This window comes from Narcine bancroftii, chromosome 4 (genome assembly GCF_036971445.1).
Source record: "Narcine bancroftii isolate sNarBan1 chromosome 4, sNarBan1.hap1, whole genome shotgun sequence".
NCBI classification, from domain to species: domain Eukaryota; kingdom Metazoa; phylum Chordata; class Chondrichthyes; order Torpediniformes; family Narcinidae; genus Narcine; species Narcine bancroftii.
This window is the reverse complement of record NC_091472.1, coordinates 306,259,973-306,276,407: the sequence shown is the minus strand read 5'-3', so window position 1 is coordinate 306,276,407 and position 16,435 is coordinate 306,259,973. Positions and strand designations below refer to the sequence as shown.

The 16,435-nt window shown below is 40.2% G+C and overlaps 1 protein-coding gene across 4 annotated transcripts in view; it reads left to right on the top strand.

Moving 5' to 3' along the window:
- Nucleotides 1-16,435, top strand: part of pde11a (phosphodiesterase 11a) — a 355,963-nt gene that overhangs the window by 181,441 nt on the left and 158,087 nt on the right. For 3 of the 4 annotated variants that reach the window (XM_069935824.1, XM_069935823.1, XM_069935821.1), the window contains 5 exons: nucleotides 4,765-4,897; nucleotides 5,838-5,913; nucleotides 6,655-6,722; nucleotides 9,135-9,227; nucleotides 13,222-13,272. In XM_069935824.1, the coding sequence (XP_069791925.1) occupies nucleotides 4,765-4,897; nucleotides 5,838-5,913; nucleotides 6,655-6,722; nucleotides 9,135-9,227; nucleotides 13,222-13,272 (421 nt within the window). Of the gene's footprint in view, nucleotides 1-4,764; nucleotides 4,898-5,837; nucleotides 5,914-6,654; nucleotides 6,723-9,134; nucleotides 9,228-12,077; nucleotides 12,171-13,221; nucleotides 13,273-16,435 lie in introns of all 4 variants that reach the window. The other variant, XM_069935820.1, reaches the window with a different exon arrangement.

Below are 16,435 nucleotides of genomic sequence, written 5' to 3'. Positions count from 1 at the left end.
ACAAGTACAAACTATCCCCTGAAGGCTGCATTTTATAACATTCTGGCAGGCTGAGTGGCTGAAACGCTCTGGTTAAAGGAAAGCCGATTCTAACCATTTAAGAAACAAAATGTATGTGATGCTGATGAAGCTCCTGTAACAGCAGCAAATCGACTGGTGTAGACCCAGGAGAGCAGAGAACAGTGACACAGCACTGCTCCAAAGAGTGTAACCATCCATTCAGCTGGCAGGTCTGTACAGGCTTTAACTAGCTTGCTAAAGGAGCCAACTGTATTTGTAAGTAAAATCCTGCAACTGCAGAGGTCTGTTCCCAAGGTGGCAGTGTCTGTGCTCGGCAACGGCCACGAGGAATTGCAGATTCTGGGGAGCAGTGGACCAGCGCATGGCACCAGAAATGGGAAGAACCCCACCTTGAGAAAGAGAATCAGAGGAGCGACTCAGCAGGGCGGTGATCATGGCAGCGACCAGCAAGGGGCTCAGTGGCTGAAGGATCTTATAGGACGGTGACCACGGCACCAGACCAGTGAGGGGCTCAGCAGCTGAGGGAGGGACCCACATAGGCTGCAGGCGACTTGTGGTCGGGGGACCCACACAGGTTGCGAGCTGCTGGAGGCTGGCTCATTGGAACCAGGTATCGGAGCCGGGATTCGAGAGGATGCTGAGGGCAATAAAGGCTCTTGAGGGGCCTCAGCCACTAAAGGTTTCTTAATCATGTCGGAGGTTTGGATCTGGAGCTCAGATTTCCGATGGATCAAACAGGTTTGTGCAGCTGGAGTCGAATCCTTAGAAACTCTGAAGGAATTCTCTTTCTCCTTTACTGTAAGGGGTGATGGGCAGCACTATTGCCGACTCTTTGTCTGCCTGATGGCAGGCAGAAGGCAATTTTGTGCAATATTACAGGTTCTATAATATCACACGGCAATAAAGGAATCTTGAGAATGGCATTGAAGGAGGGGTTGGAGGCAGACCCATTGTGAAGATGATATGAAGCACCCACTTCAACTTGTTTCAGGAAGAATGCCCTTCCTTTGTATAAATTCAGCCACAGCCTTGCATTTCAAGGTTCACCTTGCTAGGCCATCGCTGTGGAAGATGTTCCAGTGATGAGGGATGATGAAAATATAAGATTTAAATTATTTACTTAGTTCTACTGAAATTCACAAAAGAATTGACTTGGGATTATATTCCTTTAGACTTGCCTCGACTGAAATCAATTTTTGTTACTGAGAACATCCCCATCCTGGATCAATGCCAATAAGCCACTGTGGAAGAGTATATAGATATGCTTTTGTGAGATAAATTGGGAAAGGTTTGTTAGAGTAAGTCACATACAAACACTTTAAAACAGATCTTATTTAAAATACTGGAGATCTGTCCCATGCTAGACATATCGGAGCCAACAGTCTTTGCAAGAGCTTTGGAGAGTCAATCACTAATGGATTGTTGTTTACAAAAAGGCAACAGGTGAAAGATCTAGTGGGAGTCGCAGATTGTCCGGAGTGGTTCTAAGAGGGCCGTGTGGTTTGGCAAGCAGAGAGAGTCAAACAGGCTTTTTTTCTCAGAGAGAGAGATCAGTTCCACAGTTTTATAGTCTGGGACTGGAACAGGACAAGCTGGCAAGCTTGTGGAAACCCCCATTTGGAAGACGGGCTGTGAGTTCTTAATTCAGCCTGGTTAAAGCCCTTGTGGTTCATGCAAAAGTAGAGGTCTGGTTGTCAAATGTTTCACTTAGAATAAAAGAAACAAGAAGGAGATCTGCGGTGACCTGAAAGAAAGAGGTTATCATCTGGAGGACCCTGAAGGGGCAAGTTTCGTCAGCAAGACACTTTCTTTGGCTTGGCTTCGCGGACGAAGATTTATGGAGGGGGTAAAAAGTCCACGTCAGCTGCAGGCTCGTTTGTGGCTGACCAGTCCGATGCGGGACAGGCAGACACGATTGCAGCGGTTGCAAGGGAAAATTGGTTGGTTGGGGTTGGGTGTTGGGTTTTTCCTCCTTTGCCTTTTGTCAGTGAGGTGGGCTCTGCGGTCTTCTTCAAAGGAGGCTGCTGCCCGCCAAACTGTGAGGCGCCAAGATGCACGGTTTGAGGCGTTATCAGCCCACTGGCGGTGGTCAATGTGGCAGGCACCAAGAGATTTCTTTAGGCAGTCCTTGTACCTTTTCTTTGGTGCACCTCTGTCACGGTGGCCAGTGGAGAGCTCGCCATATAACACGATCTTGGGAAGGCGATGGTCCTCCATTCTGGAGACGTGACCCATCCAGCGCAGCTGGATCTTCAGCAGCGTGGACTCGATGCTGTCGACCTCTGCCATCTCGAGTACCTCGACGTTAGGGGTGTGAGCGCTCCAATGGATGTTGAGGATGGAGCGGAGACAACGCTGGTGGAAGCGTTCTAGGAGCCGTAGGTGGTGCCGGTAGAGGACCCATGATTCGGAGCCGAACAGGAGTGTGGGTATGACAACGGCTCTGTATACGCTTATCTTTGTGAGGTTTTTCAGTTGGTTGTTTTTCCAGACTCTTTTGTGTAGTCTTCCAAAGGCGCTATTTGCCTTGGCGAGTCTGTTGTCTATCTCATTGTCGATCCTTGCATCTGATGAAATGGTGCAGCCGAGATAGGTAAACTGGTTGACCGTTTTGAGTTTTGTGTGCCCGATGGAGATGTGGGGGGGCTGGTAGTCGTGGTGGGGAGCTGGCTGATGGAGGACCTCAGTTTTCTTCAGGCTGACTTCCAGGCCAAACATTTTGGCAGTTTCCGCAAAGCAGGACGTCAAGCGCTGAAGAGCTGGCTCTGAATGGGCAACTAAAGCGGCATCATCTGCAAAGAGTAGTTCACGGACAAGTTTCTCTTGTGTCTTGGTGTGAGCTTGCAGGCGCCTCAGATTGAAGAGACTGCCATCCGTGCGGTACCGGATGTAAACAGCGTCTTCATTGTTGGGGTCTTTCATGGCTTGGTTCAGCATCATGCTGAAGAAGATTGAAAAGAGGGTTGGTGCGAGAACACAGCCTTGCTTCACGCCATTGTTAATGGAGAAGGGTTCAGAGAGCTCATTGCTGTATCTGACCCGACCTTGTTGGTTTTCGTGCAGTTGGATAATCATGTTGAGGAACTTTGGGGGACATCCGATGCGCTCTAGTATTTGCCAAAGCCCTTTCCTGCTCACGGTGTCGAAGGCTTTGGTGAGGTCAACAAAGGTGATGTAGAGTCCTTTGTTTTGTTCTCTACACTTTTCTTGGAGCTGTCTGAGGGCAAAGACCATGTCAGTGGTTCCTCTGTTAGCGCGAAAGCCGCACTGTGATTCTGGGAGAATATTCTCAGCGACACTAGGTATTAGACACTGAAGTGGCTGATTAAAAAGAAATAATAAATCTCTCTCTGAAAACCGACAAGAACCTTCCTGAGCGATAACCAAAGCACCAAAGCCTAGTGAACTTTATAAATGTTATATTCTGTGCACAGTATAAGAATTGCCTGCAACCAGTGAACTTGGAGGAATGAGAAGTGAGATTGGACTGTGAACCAAAGAACTTTTCTGAACTTACACACACACACACACACACACACACACACACACACACACACACACACACACACACACACACACACACACACATTACATACTCATGCACTTAGAATTAGAAGGGGTTAAGTTAGGTTAGTTAAGTAAATAGTGATAAGTTAAAGTGTGATTCTGTTTTCATGTGTAAATATAATTAAAAGCAACTTTTGTTTAAGTAACCATTTGTCTTGGTGAATATCTATTGCTGCTGGGTTTTGGGGTCCTCTGGGCTCATAACACTAACTCGAGACATCAGAAGCTCATTAGTCACATTTAAATTGAGAATAGGCTTTAAAGATGTGGCAAATCATAGCTCCTACACATGTGACCCTTCACAACTTAAAGTTAGTTAACGTTTCCATTAATAGACACAATAACAATGCAAATGTATTCCATTGTTAGCACTCAATGTGTATCCCCCTAATATCTGAACAACATACAATGTTGTCTATGTGTTAATAAGGTAGTCAGTACTGTTTCAATCAGTTACCCTCGGACTTTTTAACTTGCATGACCTGGGTTCAGGCTAAGGTTAAATGTTAATTAGAATGGTTGATTTGTGCAGTAGCGACAATACCAGAAGCCCATAAATAATCCAATAAGGGAAGCTGATGGTCTCATTCTGAATTGACCTTCTCACTGATAATTACATTCATAAATCTGAATTTCAGCTGATCTTTAGGAATGTCCTTGTGCAGATTTTAAACTTGTCAGCATTGAAGGGAGTGACCAGCTAGGAGAATGATATGCATGCTTGCTCAACCAGTATATTAAAAAAAATGACAATTAACCAAAACTCTTAACTTTTATGAGATTCTCTGTTCATATCTTTTCTTAAAAGTAAAATTTGGAGAATCAGAATTATGCCTTGAGAAATTCATACAGATATAAGTGTAAAGGTGTGAATAACCAGTCATATTCATTTGATTGGCACTACACTTATCAGGAAATTAAGTGTGGGTTCAGGGGTGGCGGGTGTCAGGTCCAGAGAAGACAAGGACTTCTCTTCAAAGGTAATATTGTGTTCCAGTTACAATTTTTATTCCTGCTCTATGTTGAGGAATTATTTCTGCAAGCTGTGGGCCACATATGTGAAACCTGGAATCTAAAGTTTGGGTGAAATAACAGAAAAATCACATGCTGATGTAACCTATATAAAATGGTGACTGTAATGGTAAATGTAATTATGCCTTTTATGTTCTTTAAAAGCTTAAAAGACAGCATAGAAAAATCATCATATTCAGATTGGCTGATTAACAACAGCATTGCTGAGCTTGTAGCTTCAACAGGTCTCCCAGTGAATATAAGTGATGCATATCAAGATCCTCGGTTCGACGCTGAAGTGAGTAATCCTTCAAATGAACTTTCAAGTAACGTGATTGTCCAAATTTTTGTATCTGAACAAAGTGACTTTTACATTATCATCAAACCATTCAGTGTTAGCCACGAGCACTTCTTGTTCAGACAGAGCACAACACGGCACAGAGCAAAGCCGCCTATCACCTTAACAACATGTTGTAACATCATGTCATAAGTGACTTGCATTCCTAAAAATAGGACTTGCAATGCATTTACACAGCTTTAATATCGTATGTATCAGTGCTTTACAAAGTACCATCTAAACTCATAGAACATCCTCAAATCCAAGAATTTATATTTAAATATTTAATTGCTGGTATTATTTTATACTTTATTTGAAAACGTAATTAGTATTTCATCTCATTTTCTACATTGATCTTTCTGATAAAGTCACTTTGAACCCAGAACATAGAAAGCTACAGCACAGTACAAGCTCTTTGGCCTTCAGTGTTGTGCCGACCTGATAACCTCCTCTAGCAACTGCCTAGAATTTCCCTACTGCATAACCCTCTATTTTTCTCAGTTCCATGTACCTATCTAATCACCTCTTAAAAGCTCCTATTGTATCTGCTTCCTTCACCGTTGCCAACAGCGCATTCTATGTACCCACCACTCTGTGGAAAACCTACCTCTTACCTCCACCCTGTACTTACTCTCAAGCACCTTAAAACTATGTCCCCACATGTTAGCCATTTCAGCCGTGGGGAAAAAAGCCTCTGGCCATCCACACAATTAATGCCTTTCATCATGTAATACACCTCTATCAGGGGTCAGACGTCATCCTCCTTTGCTCCAATAATTGCTCACTAAACCTATCCCAGATGATGTTTACAGGGGGTTAATTTCTAACTTCCATCAATATTCAATTAACATCAAAGTATCAAATGAATTATTTTTTAAATTTGCTGTGTTCTTGCATGTAGGCTGATCAGATTTCTGGTTTCCATACTCGTTCGGTCCTTTGTGTACCAATATGGAACAGTAGCCATCAAATAATTGGTATGTGTTTAGTGATTCCTTCGACTTCTATTTCAACATCAATGGTGAAAAGTTTTCAAATTGAATATGTTATGGACTAGCCAAGCAGGGAAAGAGAAAAGCTTCTTGATGTGAAATGCTTTCATGCATTCCTCCACTGACACACTGATTGCTTCTTCCTTATGTGGGTGATAGCAGATCTCATCTGGCTGCATCAATAGCAGAGTTCAATAATAAACAGAGGTTCAATGTTCTACAGTGGAGGATAAAAAGAAAGGGAAGAAATGGTGTTGTTTTAATTTTTTCTCTTCCTTTGAAAGGTTCTTTCTTTCTAGTGCTCCAGACTACTCAATCCTATTCAAATTGCTCAGAAGAAATTATTTATCTAAAAATAAAGATTAGCCAAAGCTCGAATGCAGCTGTAGTACGATAGCTACATGCCAGGCACTTCCCCTTGGAATGGGAATATTCCTTTGTACATAATCAATTATTAATCTCAGAACACAGTGATGAAGGCCTGTCAGCTGATCACTTTGCACCATCAAACCAATAGTTACTGTTTCAAGAATGCCATAGGAAGAGGGAGGGAAGAAAATGTGAATTTCTTTAAAGAACAAACCTTATCCTCAAATCAATATATCTCCCATACATGCAAAATCTTCATGGCAGTTTTTCATTTATCAGCAAGACAAGATAATTTATGTATAATTTATCATTAATTTTCAATATCATGCATATTACAAACTTAGATTTGACTTTTAGGTGTTGCACAGGTCCTCAATAGGCTGGATGGAAAACCCTTTGACGACGATGACCAGCGACTGTTTGAGGTAATATATTCTGCCAGATTATCTAAGCCTTTTTAGCTCAGTGACAATTCAGTCACCATTTTGAGTTCAAACTATTGAAATTCAGTGAGGATCCAATGGATTAATTAACTGCAAGGTGAGATTTCTACTGCAAGACAACTCAACCTACCTTAAGTCGTCTGGGTTTTAAAATTGCTTTTGCTTTATAACCATGTCACCCATTTTCTAAACGAATCTGTTCTTCATCCTCTCCATTTACTGCAACAGAAATTTTGAAAGGTTTTTCACACACAATGTGTTCAGTTTTCATTCAATCTATTCTCATTATAGTTCAGCAGCTTTGAACAGAATCCTTTAGATTGCCAGCTTTGAAGTTTTAATCTTGATTTACATTATCTACCTGTAACCTTTCCTGCAGGATCCCTGGTTTCATATCTGTAAGGTAAGCCTTAGGTTTACAATCACTTCTCTAACCAATCACTTGGTGCTGCGTAGAATTACTTGCTTTTGTATTGGGTGATTGCAACTCTAAATTTTAAATGTTTTTATATTGGAAGAAGCAGCACTCTTCCAACAATAATAAATATTGATCAGTAACTATGTTATAACTGAAATACCATAAATTTTACAGCAGATATTACATTTAAAATATAAAACATTGTTTTAATTTTATTGTCGCGTTTTACTAATTTATTTATAATTAATTTTTAAAACAATATTTGGCATTTAAAGCCAAAATGTAATTTTGCAATGATTTGAAAACATCAGCAAGTTAAGATATTGATAAAGAAAATACACAATTTTTAATATAATTTTTCAAATCTGGCAATCACTATTTAGCTTGGAAAGATGATAACAGATTCAATGCAGGGAATCAAATGTGATCATTCTAATTGGTATTTTGCTGTCAACTTTATTTGATTATATGATTACCATTTAACAAATAATGATATTTACATTAATTTATTTCAATTTGCATGAGATTAGTTGTAGGTTCCTGTTTTATCACAGATTATTATGGCCATTGAACTATGATACCTGAAGATATACTTAAAGAGATCGTGTTAATTCCAATTGGTTAGCGTGTAGAAATGTTAGTGTGTTTGGATTAGAGGTGGTATTTGAAATTGCAGGAAACTAAAATAGGATTTCCTTGCATAAGATGCATTTTCAAGGCCAAGAAAATGTTCAAACCATCTAAATACCCATTTGTATTTTAAATATACTGATTGATTGCTCAGGCAGCTGTTGAATAATGAAAAATATAGCTGATCCAATTTTTTTTTTTTAAAATATGCATTTTATATATATTTTTATACACACACACACACGTGTGCTCCCCTACTTATGATAGTCTGACTTACGATTTTTCGAAGTTACCATGTTACAACAGCGTGACTCTTTTTTTTTACTTTCATGTAATACTTTAAAGTAAGATAATCACAAGCATCGTTGATTTTTCCAATAAATGTTGATAATGCCTCTAAGGTGAATTCTTTGCAGCCTTCTTGGTCAATCACTTCTTTTAGTTCAGTCAGGAAGTTTGCAGGGACTGATACAGTGCTGTTGGAGGACAGCGGGGCAGTGGGATCAGTGTGGGGACTGATACAGTGCTGTTGGAGGAGAGCGGGGCAGCGGGATCAGTGTGGGGACTGATACAGCACTGTTGGAGGAGAGCGGGGCAGTGGGATCAGTGTGGGGACTGACGCAGCGCTGTTGGAGGAGATCGAGGCAGTGGGATCAGTGTGGGGACTGATACAGCGCTGTTGGAGGAGAGCGGGGCAGTGGGATCAGTGTGGGGACTGATACAGCGCTGTTGGAAGAGAGCGGGGCAGTGGGATCAGTGTGGGGACTGATACAGTGCTGTTGGAGGAGAGCGGGGCAGTGGAATCAGTGTGGGGACTGATACAGCGCTGTTGGGGGAGAGCGGGGCAGTGGGATCAGTGTGGGGACTGATACAGCGCTGTTGGAGGAGAGCGGGGCAGTGGGATCAGTGTGGGGACTGATACAGCGCTGTTGGAAGAGAGCGGGGCAGTGGGATCAGTGTGGGGACTGATACAGCGCTGTTGGAGGAGAGCGGGGGATTGGGATCAGTGTGGGGACTGATGCAGCGCTGTCAGTGTATTCTTTTCCGACTTTGTCGGGACACAACCCCATCATAAGTTGAGGAGCACCTGTATATACCCATGCGTACACACAGTATATATAAAAAATATGTAAATAAATAAATTTTATATATGTCTACGTGTATGTGTGATTTTATATATACACAATATATAGATTCTATACATACATATATATTTATATATACATACATATGTGTGTGTGAATAAAATATTTGTGATCATTTTTAATAAATGGAGTGTTATCTATGCAATACGAGATAGAATAATGATGAACACTTAACATTGTGGCTGTTAATATATATTTCAGGCATTTGTTATTTTCTGTGGCCTTGGTATCAATAATACCATTATGTATGATCAAGTGAAAAAATCATGGGCGAAGCAATCTGTAGCTCTTGATGTAAGTATCAGCCCTTCTTTGTTCATTGAATTAAAACAGGATATTGCCTTTGTTATCAGGGGTAAAGTATAATTAAGTCACATCTGGCATCCTTTGAAATTTAAAAAAATAATAGAGTTGTGAAGGGGTCTGTACAGTAATATGACTGTAGAATGGTGAACCAGGAAAACTCCTGGTATGTACAAACTCCAGGGCCTTAGTTCAGTGTTTCCTGATGTCGACAGGGAAAATAATGTGCTTGCTCTACCAATTAAAGCACCTGGCACCTGCTTACAGCAAAAACTGAATGATGTTAATCATATCCCATGTGGCAGCTTGGCAGATGCCAGAGGCAAAATACAACAAGGCCTCGCTGACCTTGATTGCAAAGGCTGTGTTGTGCTACAGCAGCTCTCGTTGCTGAAAGCAACCCAGTTCTCTAAGAATATCTCAATAGAAATAGTTTCCTATGCACAGTTCCTTGGGACAATTGTAGATATGGCCCTCTGGGCCTTGGCAATCTTTTGGGATTTTTTTATAGGAACATAGGAAGTAGGAACAGGAGTAGGCCAAAAATGGCCCATTGAGCCTGCTCCGCCATTCAGTACGATCATGGCTGATCTAATTTATGACCTAACTCCACCTACCTGCCTTCTCCCCATATCCCCTAATTCCTCTATCATGAAAAAATTTATCTAACCGAATTTTAAATATGTTTAATGAGGCAGCCTCAACCACTTCCCTGGTTAGAGAATTCCAAACATTCACTACTCTCTGGGAGAAACTATTTTTCCTCATCTCTGTCCTAAATCTAATCCCCCAATTCTTGAGACTGTGTCCTCTCGTTTTAGTTTCCCCGGCCAGCTCAAAAAACCTTCCTACATCTATCCTATCCATACCCTTCATAATCCTATATGTTTCTATAAGATCTCCTCTCATTCTTCTGAACTCGAGCGAATACAATCCTAGACGATTTAATCTTTCATAATTTCCCAATAATGCTTCTGCTAATTCCTCTTTCTCCATTTGATCTGTGATTGCTCCTCCCCCTCCCCCTCCCCCCCTTCATTGTTCTTCCCCTCTATCCTGCAGCAGTTACCCAAAAATTGTGATGGCTGAGGCTCTTTCAGAGCAAAATTGTCATTTACAAAAATATAGTTTATTGACAGCAGAATTTTCAGAATCATTATTTATGCAATTCATAATTCTTGGAGAAAAATGACATTGAGAATCCTCAGAATATTCTTTCTTTGGCTTGGCTTCGCGGACGAAGATATATGGAGGGGTATGTCCACGTCTGCTGCAGGCTCGTTGGTGACTGACAAGTCCGACGCGGGACAGGCAGGCACGGTTGCAGCGGTTGCAAGGGAAAATTGGTGGGTTGGGGTTAGGTGTTGGGTTTTTCCTCCTTTGTCTTTTGTCAGTGAGGTGGTCTCTGCGGTCTTCTTTAAAGGAGGTTGCAGCCCGCCGAACTGTGAGGCGCCAAGATGCACGGTTGGAGGCGAGATAAGCCCACTGGCTGTGGTCAATGGGGCAGGCACCAAGAGATTTCTTGAAGCAGTCCTTGTACCTCTTCTTGGGTGCACCTCTGTCTCGGTGGCCAGTGGAGAGCTCGCCATAGAACACGATCTTGGGAAGGCGATGGTCCTCCATTCTGGAGACGTGACCCACCCAGCGCAGTTGGGTCTTCAGCAGCGTGGATTAGATGCTTGCGGACTCTGCCATAAGCCAAGTAATCATGTCACTAAACTCAAACCAATCCTGCACAATCTGGAACATGGTCCATTTGAAAATGAGCTCAGGTGCCAGGAAAATGTGCACTTCTATATTTTTTTGTGATATAGAAGGAAGCCATTTGGCCCGTCAAATCCATGCCCAATCTTATGATAATCCTTATCAACTATTAGCTTTCTCATTAATTCTATCACCCATCTATAATTCAAACAATTTACAGTAACCAATTACCCTCTCAACCAGTATGTCTTTGGGATGTGGGAGAAAGCTGAAGCACGCAGAGGAAATGGATGCAGTCGCAGGGAGAATGTTCAAGGTCCACTGTAACAACACTGTAAATCAGGGTTATACCTAGGTCACTGCATCTGTGAAATTGTGGGTCCATTAGCTATGTTTTCCATGTCCTAAATTGGTCCTATAAATTCCCTGTTTTACAGTATGGACAGAATATTGGAGACTTAAAGGTCATTTCAATTATACCCAGTTCTTAATTTTTTTTAAAAATTAGAAATACAGCACAATTATGGGCCCTTTTGACCCACAAGCCTATGCAACCCAATTACATCTAAGTAACCTACAACACCAGTGCACTTTGAATGGTGGGAGGAAACCAGAACACCCAGAGGAAACCCGTGCAGACACGGGGAGAATGTACAAACTCCTTACAGACAGCACTGGATTCGAACTCGGTTCGCTGCCACTGTAACAGCATTGCGCTAACCGTGGCGTGCTCCATGCTAACCATGCCTCCCTTTTTAAGGCTTTACTTCCACAAGGTCATATTGAATCAGCTATATTAGATTATTTTCAACTATAGTGAATGGGGTTCTTATGAAGATTTTTAGAGGAGAAGAACATACAATAAGCAGCAATTTTAAAAGCACAATCCATAATGACCTTTCAAAATAAAGTGGATAATTACCATTAAAAAATATGTAAAATACTGTGAATGAACGCATAGATATCCCTTTGAGGGAACCAACACAAACATTATGGCTCAAGTAGCAATGTACTTACATTTTATGATATACAGCTGCTCATCAACGGATGTTCTAGCCATTTAGTTAATTTGATTTTGGCTTAAACCTTTGCTAAATAAACTATGACTCATTGGTGATGTTTACTTTGAATGACAAGGTTAAAGAGAGAGGGAGAAGGGAATGCAATAAAGGTCATGAAAATGGCTTCAGAATAAAGAGAAACAAATTAAATTCAATCCAACCTGATGTGGTAAGTTTTAACGAGGAAGCTCAATGGTGTTTCATGACTCTGAATGATCAGTTACCAATTTACTGGTTAAAGTATTTTCCCTAGCTCCAGATCAATGGGTTAAACTGATCTGGCTGACCAAGCAGTTTTCCTCAGCTCAGATATTAAATTGCACAGATTTATCCGGTGAAATTCCAGCTCTACCCTAATAAACATCTCAGGCTCTTCAAGCTTTTGTCTAAGTTTTCAGGAATTGGAACAAATGGGGATGCTTCTGTAGCAGATGTATGTTGGCTGCCACCTGTCAACTAAGTCCACTTCTCAAATGGAATGAGGCCATCAAGAACAAAGGGGTCCCATGACTCAGCATAATTCAGCAGCACGGATTTAGAAAGAGGCTGTTATATGGTCCCTGCTATTGCAGAGTAGAGAATATTTCCCAAGAACAGTTTATTTATTTTTTTAATCGTGTTTCTTGTATGTTCATATCTCATACCATGTGGGTAGTTCCATTTTCTGGATAGAGAGTTGTTATTCTCTGATGGATTCCAAAATCTTCTGATTTTAATTTGATATTTCCTTAAAGTAGGAAAATGATAGTAATTGGATTTATTGAAAAAGTATCAGTCCAAATCAGAATGTAGGAATTTGGCAAATTTTTATGCAGTATGTTTTCCTCACCAAAATACAAAAGCAGTTTTATCAAATAACATTTCTACTGATGATGATCATTTGTAAATTTCAAAATATTTGTTTCTCTTATACATTTTTGATGGTAATTGTGGTATTGAATGAAAACAGAATCCTGAAATCTCATTAAATTGTCATTTTAGCTCTTCAATGTTGAAAGTAGAAGAAAAACTGATTGTAAATACAAAAACCTTGTTAGTGTACAATATTCATTATACTCTTGCAACGCTAATGTTAAATATGTCAGTTAAATATTTCTTCTTCATTTCCAACAGCCTAGAGAAACATTTTTTATGAAAATGTGTACTTCTGAGCAAATTTTTATAGAGGATTTTACAAAAGAGTTTAAAGCAACATTTAAATTTGTTTAATTCTATTACAGGTCCTTTCATATCATGCGACGTGTCTAAAGACCGAGGTGGATAAATTTAAGGTAGGGTGACAGAGATAAAACTGAAAATCTATATTACACCACCTTGCTTGTCAGCTTCCTTTTTTACTAATGATAGAAAAAATGAACAAATCTTGGGAATCATTTATTAAGTACCTGGCTCCAAGCTAAACTGAAGGAGGATTACAAATGCAGAGAATACAACACAAGATTTGTTTGAACATGATTTTAAAAAGTAGAGGAGCAACTCTTCACATTGATGACATTTCAAACAGTCTGATTGTTTATGACCATTCCCAAAAGGTTCAGAATCCTATTCTACAACTTGTGCATGATCCGAGGCAAATTATTAAAAAAAACTAACTGTACCATTTAAAATTTGGGACAAAATTAGGACATTGGTTTTACGTGTCTTTGACAATTTGGATTACATTCAAGGAGAATTAAAATCAGGCAAATCAAAGCTGGTGATTTGCCCACAGAGCAGTCCAATTCAGAATAAGTCAACTATCTTTTTTCATAGAAAAAAAATTCCAACAAGCAATTATAAGATTGTGTTCCTTTTCTAACCACCATAACCAATCAAAAATGAAGACAGGAGGCAGGAAGGAAACAAAAAGTCGCAAGCAAAGGGAAACATTGGAACTGCAGATGCTGGAATCCTGAGCAAACAAGAATATGGAAGGATTCAACAGGTCAGAGAGAAATGGACAGTCAATGTATCTGCTTGGAATGCTTCTTTGAGAGTAAAGTGTGAAGCGAATGTGTCAAGCATAAATGGGAGAGGGAGGGCTGGGGAGGGGCCAAGAGATAATAGGATGCCAGACGAATTAAGATAGGAGAGGTAGAAGGACAGGTGGGGAAGGAGAGGTCTCAGAGGTTGGGGTAGTGGTTGAGAGAAAATCGAGTATGGGAGCAGAAAAAGAATGAATGGAAACGTAGGAACCGGGTCGGTTCCACTTTTTCCTTCTGTTCTTGACCTACTCCTGTACTCACTCATCTTCCAACCCTCCCCGTCCAACATACTCTCCTGTCCCACCTTCATTTGTCCAGTATCATTTTTTACCTCTTGGCTTCTCCTTGTCCTCCCCCTTCCTATTTGCTGGGGTGTCTCTGTTTTCCACCTTCAACTTGAAAAAGGGTCCTGACCCAAAACTTTGACTGTCCATTTCTCTTCACAGATGCTGCCTGACCTGTTGAGTCCTGCCAGCTTCTCTTTGTTTGCTTAAGCCCTGGATGAACAATAGCCCACAGGAAAAAGAATCTTAGGGTTGTATGTGATGTCATGTATGTAGTCTGATAACAAATTTGAACTTTGATTTTGACTTTAAGTTGATCCATTAAATTGACAATTCCTGTTCCCAAACGACATTTTGCCTGGATATCAATTTTGGAGAACTTCATCTCATCTGAACCTTAAAGATATTATGGAGAGCACAGTTACAAATATCTTATTACAATCTCACTTCTTCTGTGTGTGATTCATATGGTATTCCTCCTTAATTATAACCAGCTGATTCTCTCACTGGATTTCCTTTATTTACATTTATCTATTGAAAGAATACAAATTTGTTCCATTTATTTATAAACCATGAGCAAACTACTTGTTAATTTCAAAAAGTCAACCTAAAATCACCATGAAAAGCATGAGCTAGATTAATAATTTATATGATTAATATTTTTCCTTGCATTTTGCAAGTTTACTTAAATGCTTGATTGCATTAAAAGCAACCATATTGCCTTAATCAATTTTATACTCTCTGCATTACCAAGCTGCCTTTTCCTGACAGTATTTCATGTTTCGTTTCAGAAGACATTCACACAGTGCACAGGAGTTCAAGTTCTTGCATATTGATTAGGGCTCATCATTTAAAAACTGGAAAATGAGTTAGAAGTGAGTGGTTTCCTGTAACCTATTATTTTATGAGCAGAACGTGAGAAGATGTCTTCTGAAACAGTCTCGACCTCGGTTAGATTCGTGAAAACATCTCACCCTTCAAGTACATTAATCAGCTCTTGTGTACTAAATTTATGGATGAGGAATCATTTAAAAAAAGGGGTTATCCCTTCCAGTGCAAGTTCTTTTGTAACATCATTCTTAACTACCGCCAAACGCCCATGGCACTGAATATTAAATGAGTGTATCATTCGTCTTTTTCTTCTAATTTTTAATAATCGTGGGAGATTTCATAAGGAATTGAAAATATTTTACTTTTTTTCATTCTGAGTGCGTTATTCCTCCCAGTCCAATCTTTCTTTCCCTGAGTATATTTTGATTCTTATGCCAATCTTTGTTATTTGGGTATGATCTGATACATACAAGTCTGTGCTGCTTATAAATAAACATGCAATCTGCCTGATTAATGCCGTTGTTCCTTCTCTGCAAATTGGTGTCAGGTGTTCTGCGGGGAGCATAGTGATGTTCTGTTAGTTATCTGACTAGAACATACCATGCAAAAGTCCTCTGAAAATTAATCAGATGGCGGCATTATTCATTCATTATTCGGAGCAAAAATAGCCCTGAATGAATTGGCAAGTTACACAACAATCAATATCTTTTCCATTGATTTTAATGGAAAATAAAATTACTTACAGTGTAATGTGGGTGTCCACAAACCCCACCATAATACTCTTCCTATATCAATCAACCTTTTGTCAAAGTTCCAGGTACCTGGCACGTACCTCCTGCTTCCCCAAAATCCTCTTCGGGTTGCTGGCTAGCTAGTAGTGAGTGGGTTAATGATGCAATTGGTTCTCTTCCTCTGTCTTCAACCTCAAAGCAACCAAGAGCTAAAATTGTCAAATAATATCTTTGAAATGTTTCTTTGATTTAGTTGAACTTTGCATACATCCCTTATGACTTGCACTCAAAGTTATAGCAATGAAATGACTGTGGGCTATTTAAATAAAGGTGAGTCTTGGTGAAAAAAGCCAATTAGAATATTTGGCGTCCAGCAATAGGTATTGCCGTAGAACATTACAGCAGACAAAACAGACCCTTCTCCCTTTCTAGTGTGTGCTGAATGATTATTCTGCCTAGTCTCAGTGATATGCACCCAATCCATATCCCTCCATACCCTTCCCATCCACGTACCTGTCCAAATTATTCTTAAATGTTAAATTGAGCCCACATTCACTACTTCAGCTGACAGCATCCAACTTCCACCCCGACCTCACATTCACTTGGTCCATCTCTAGCAACAGT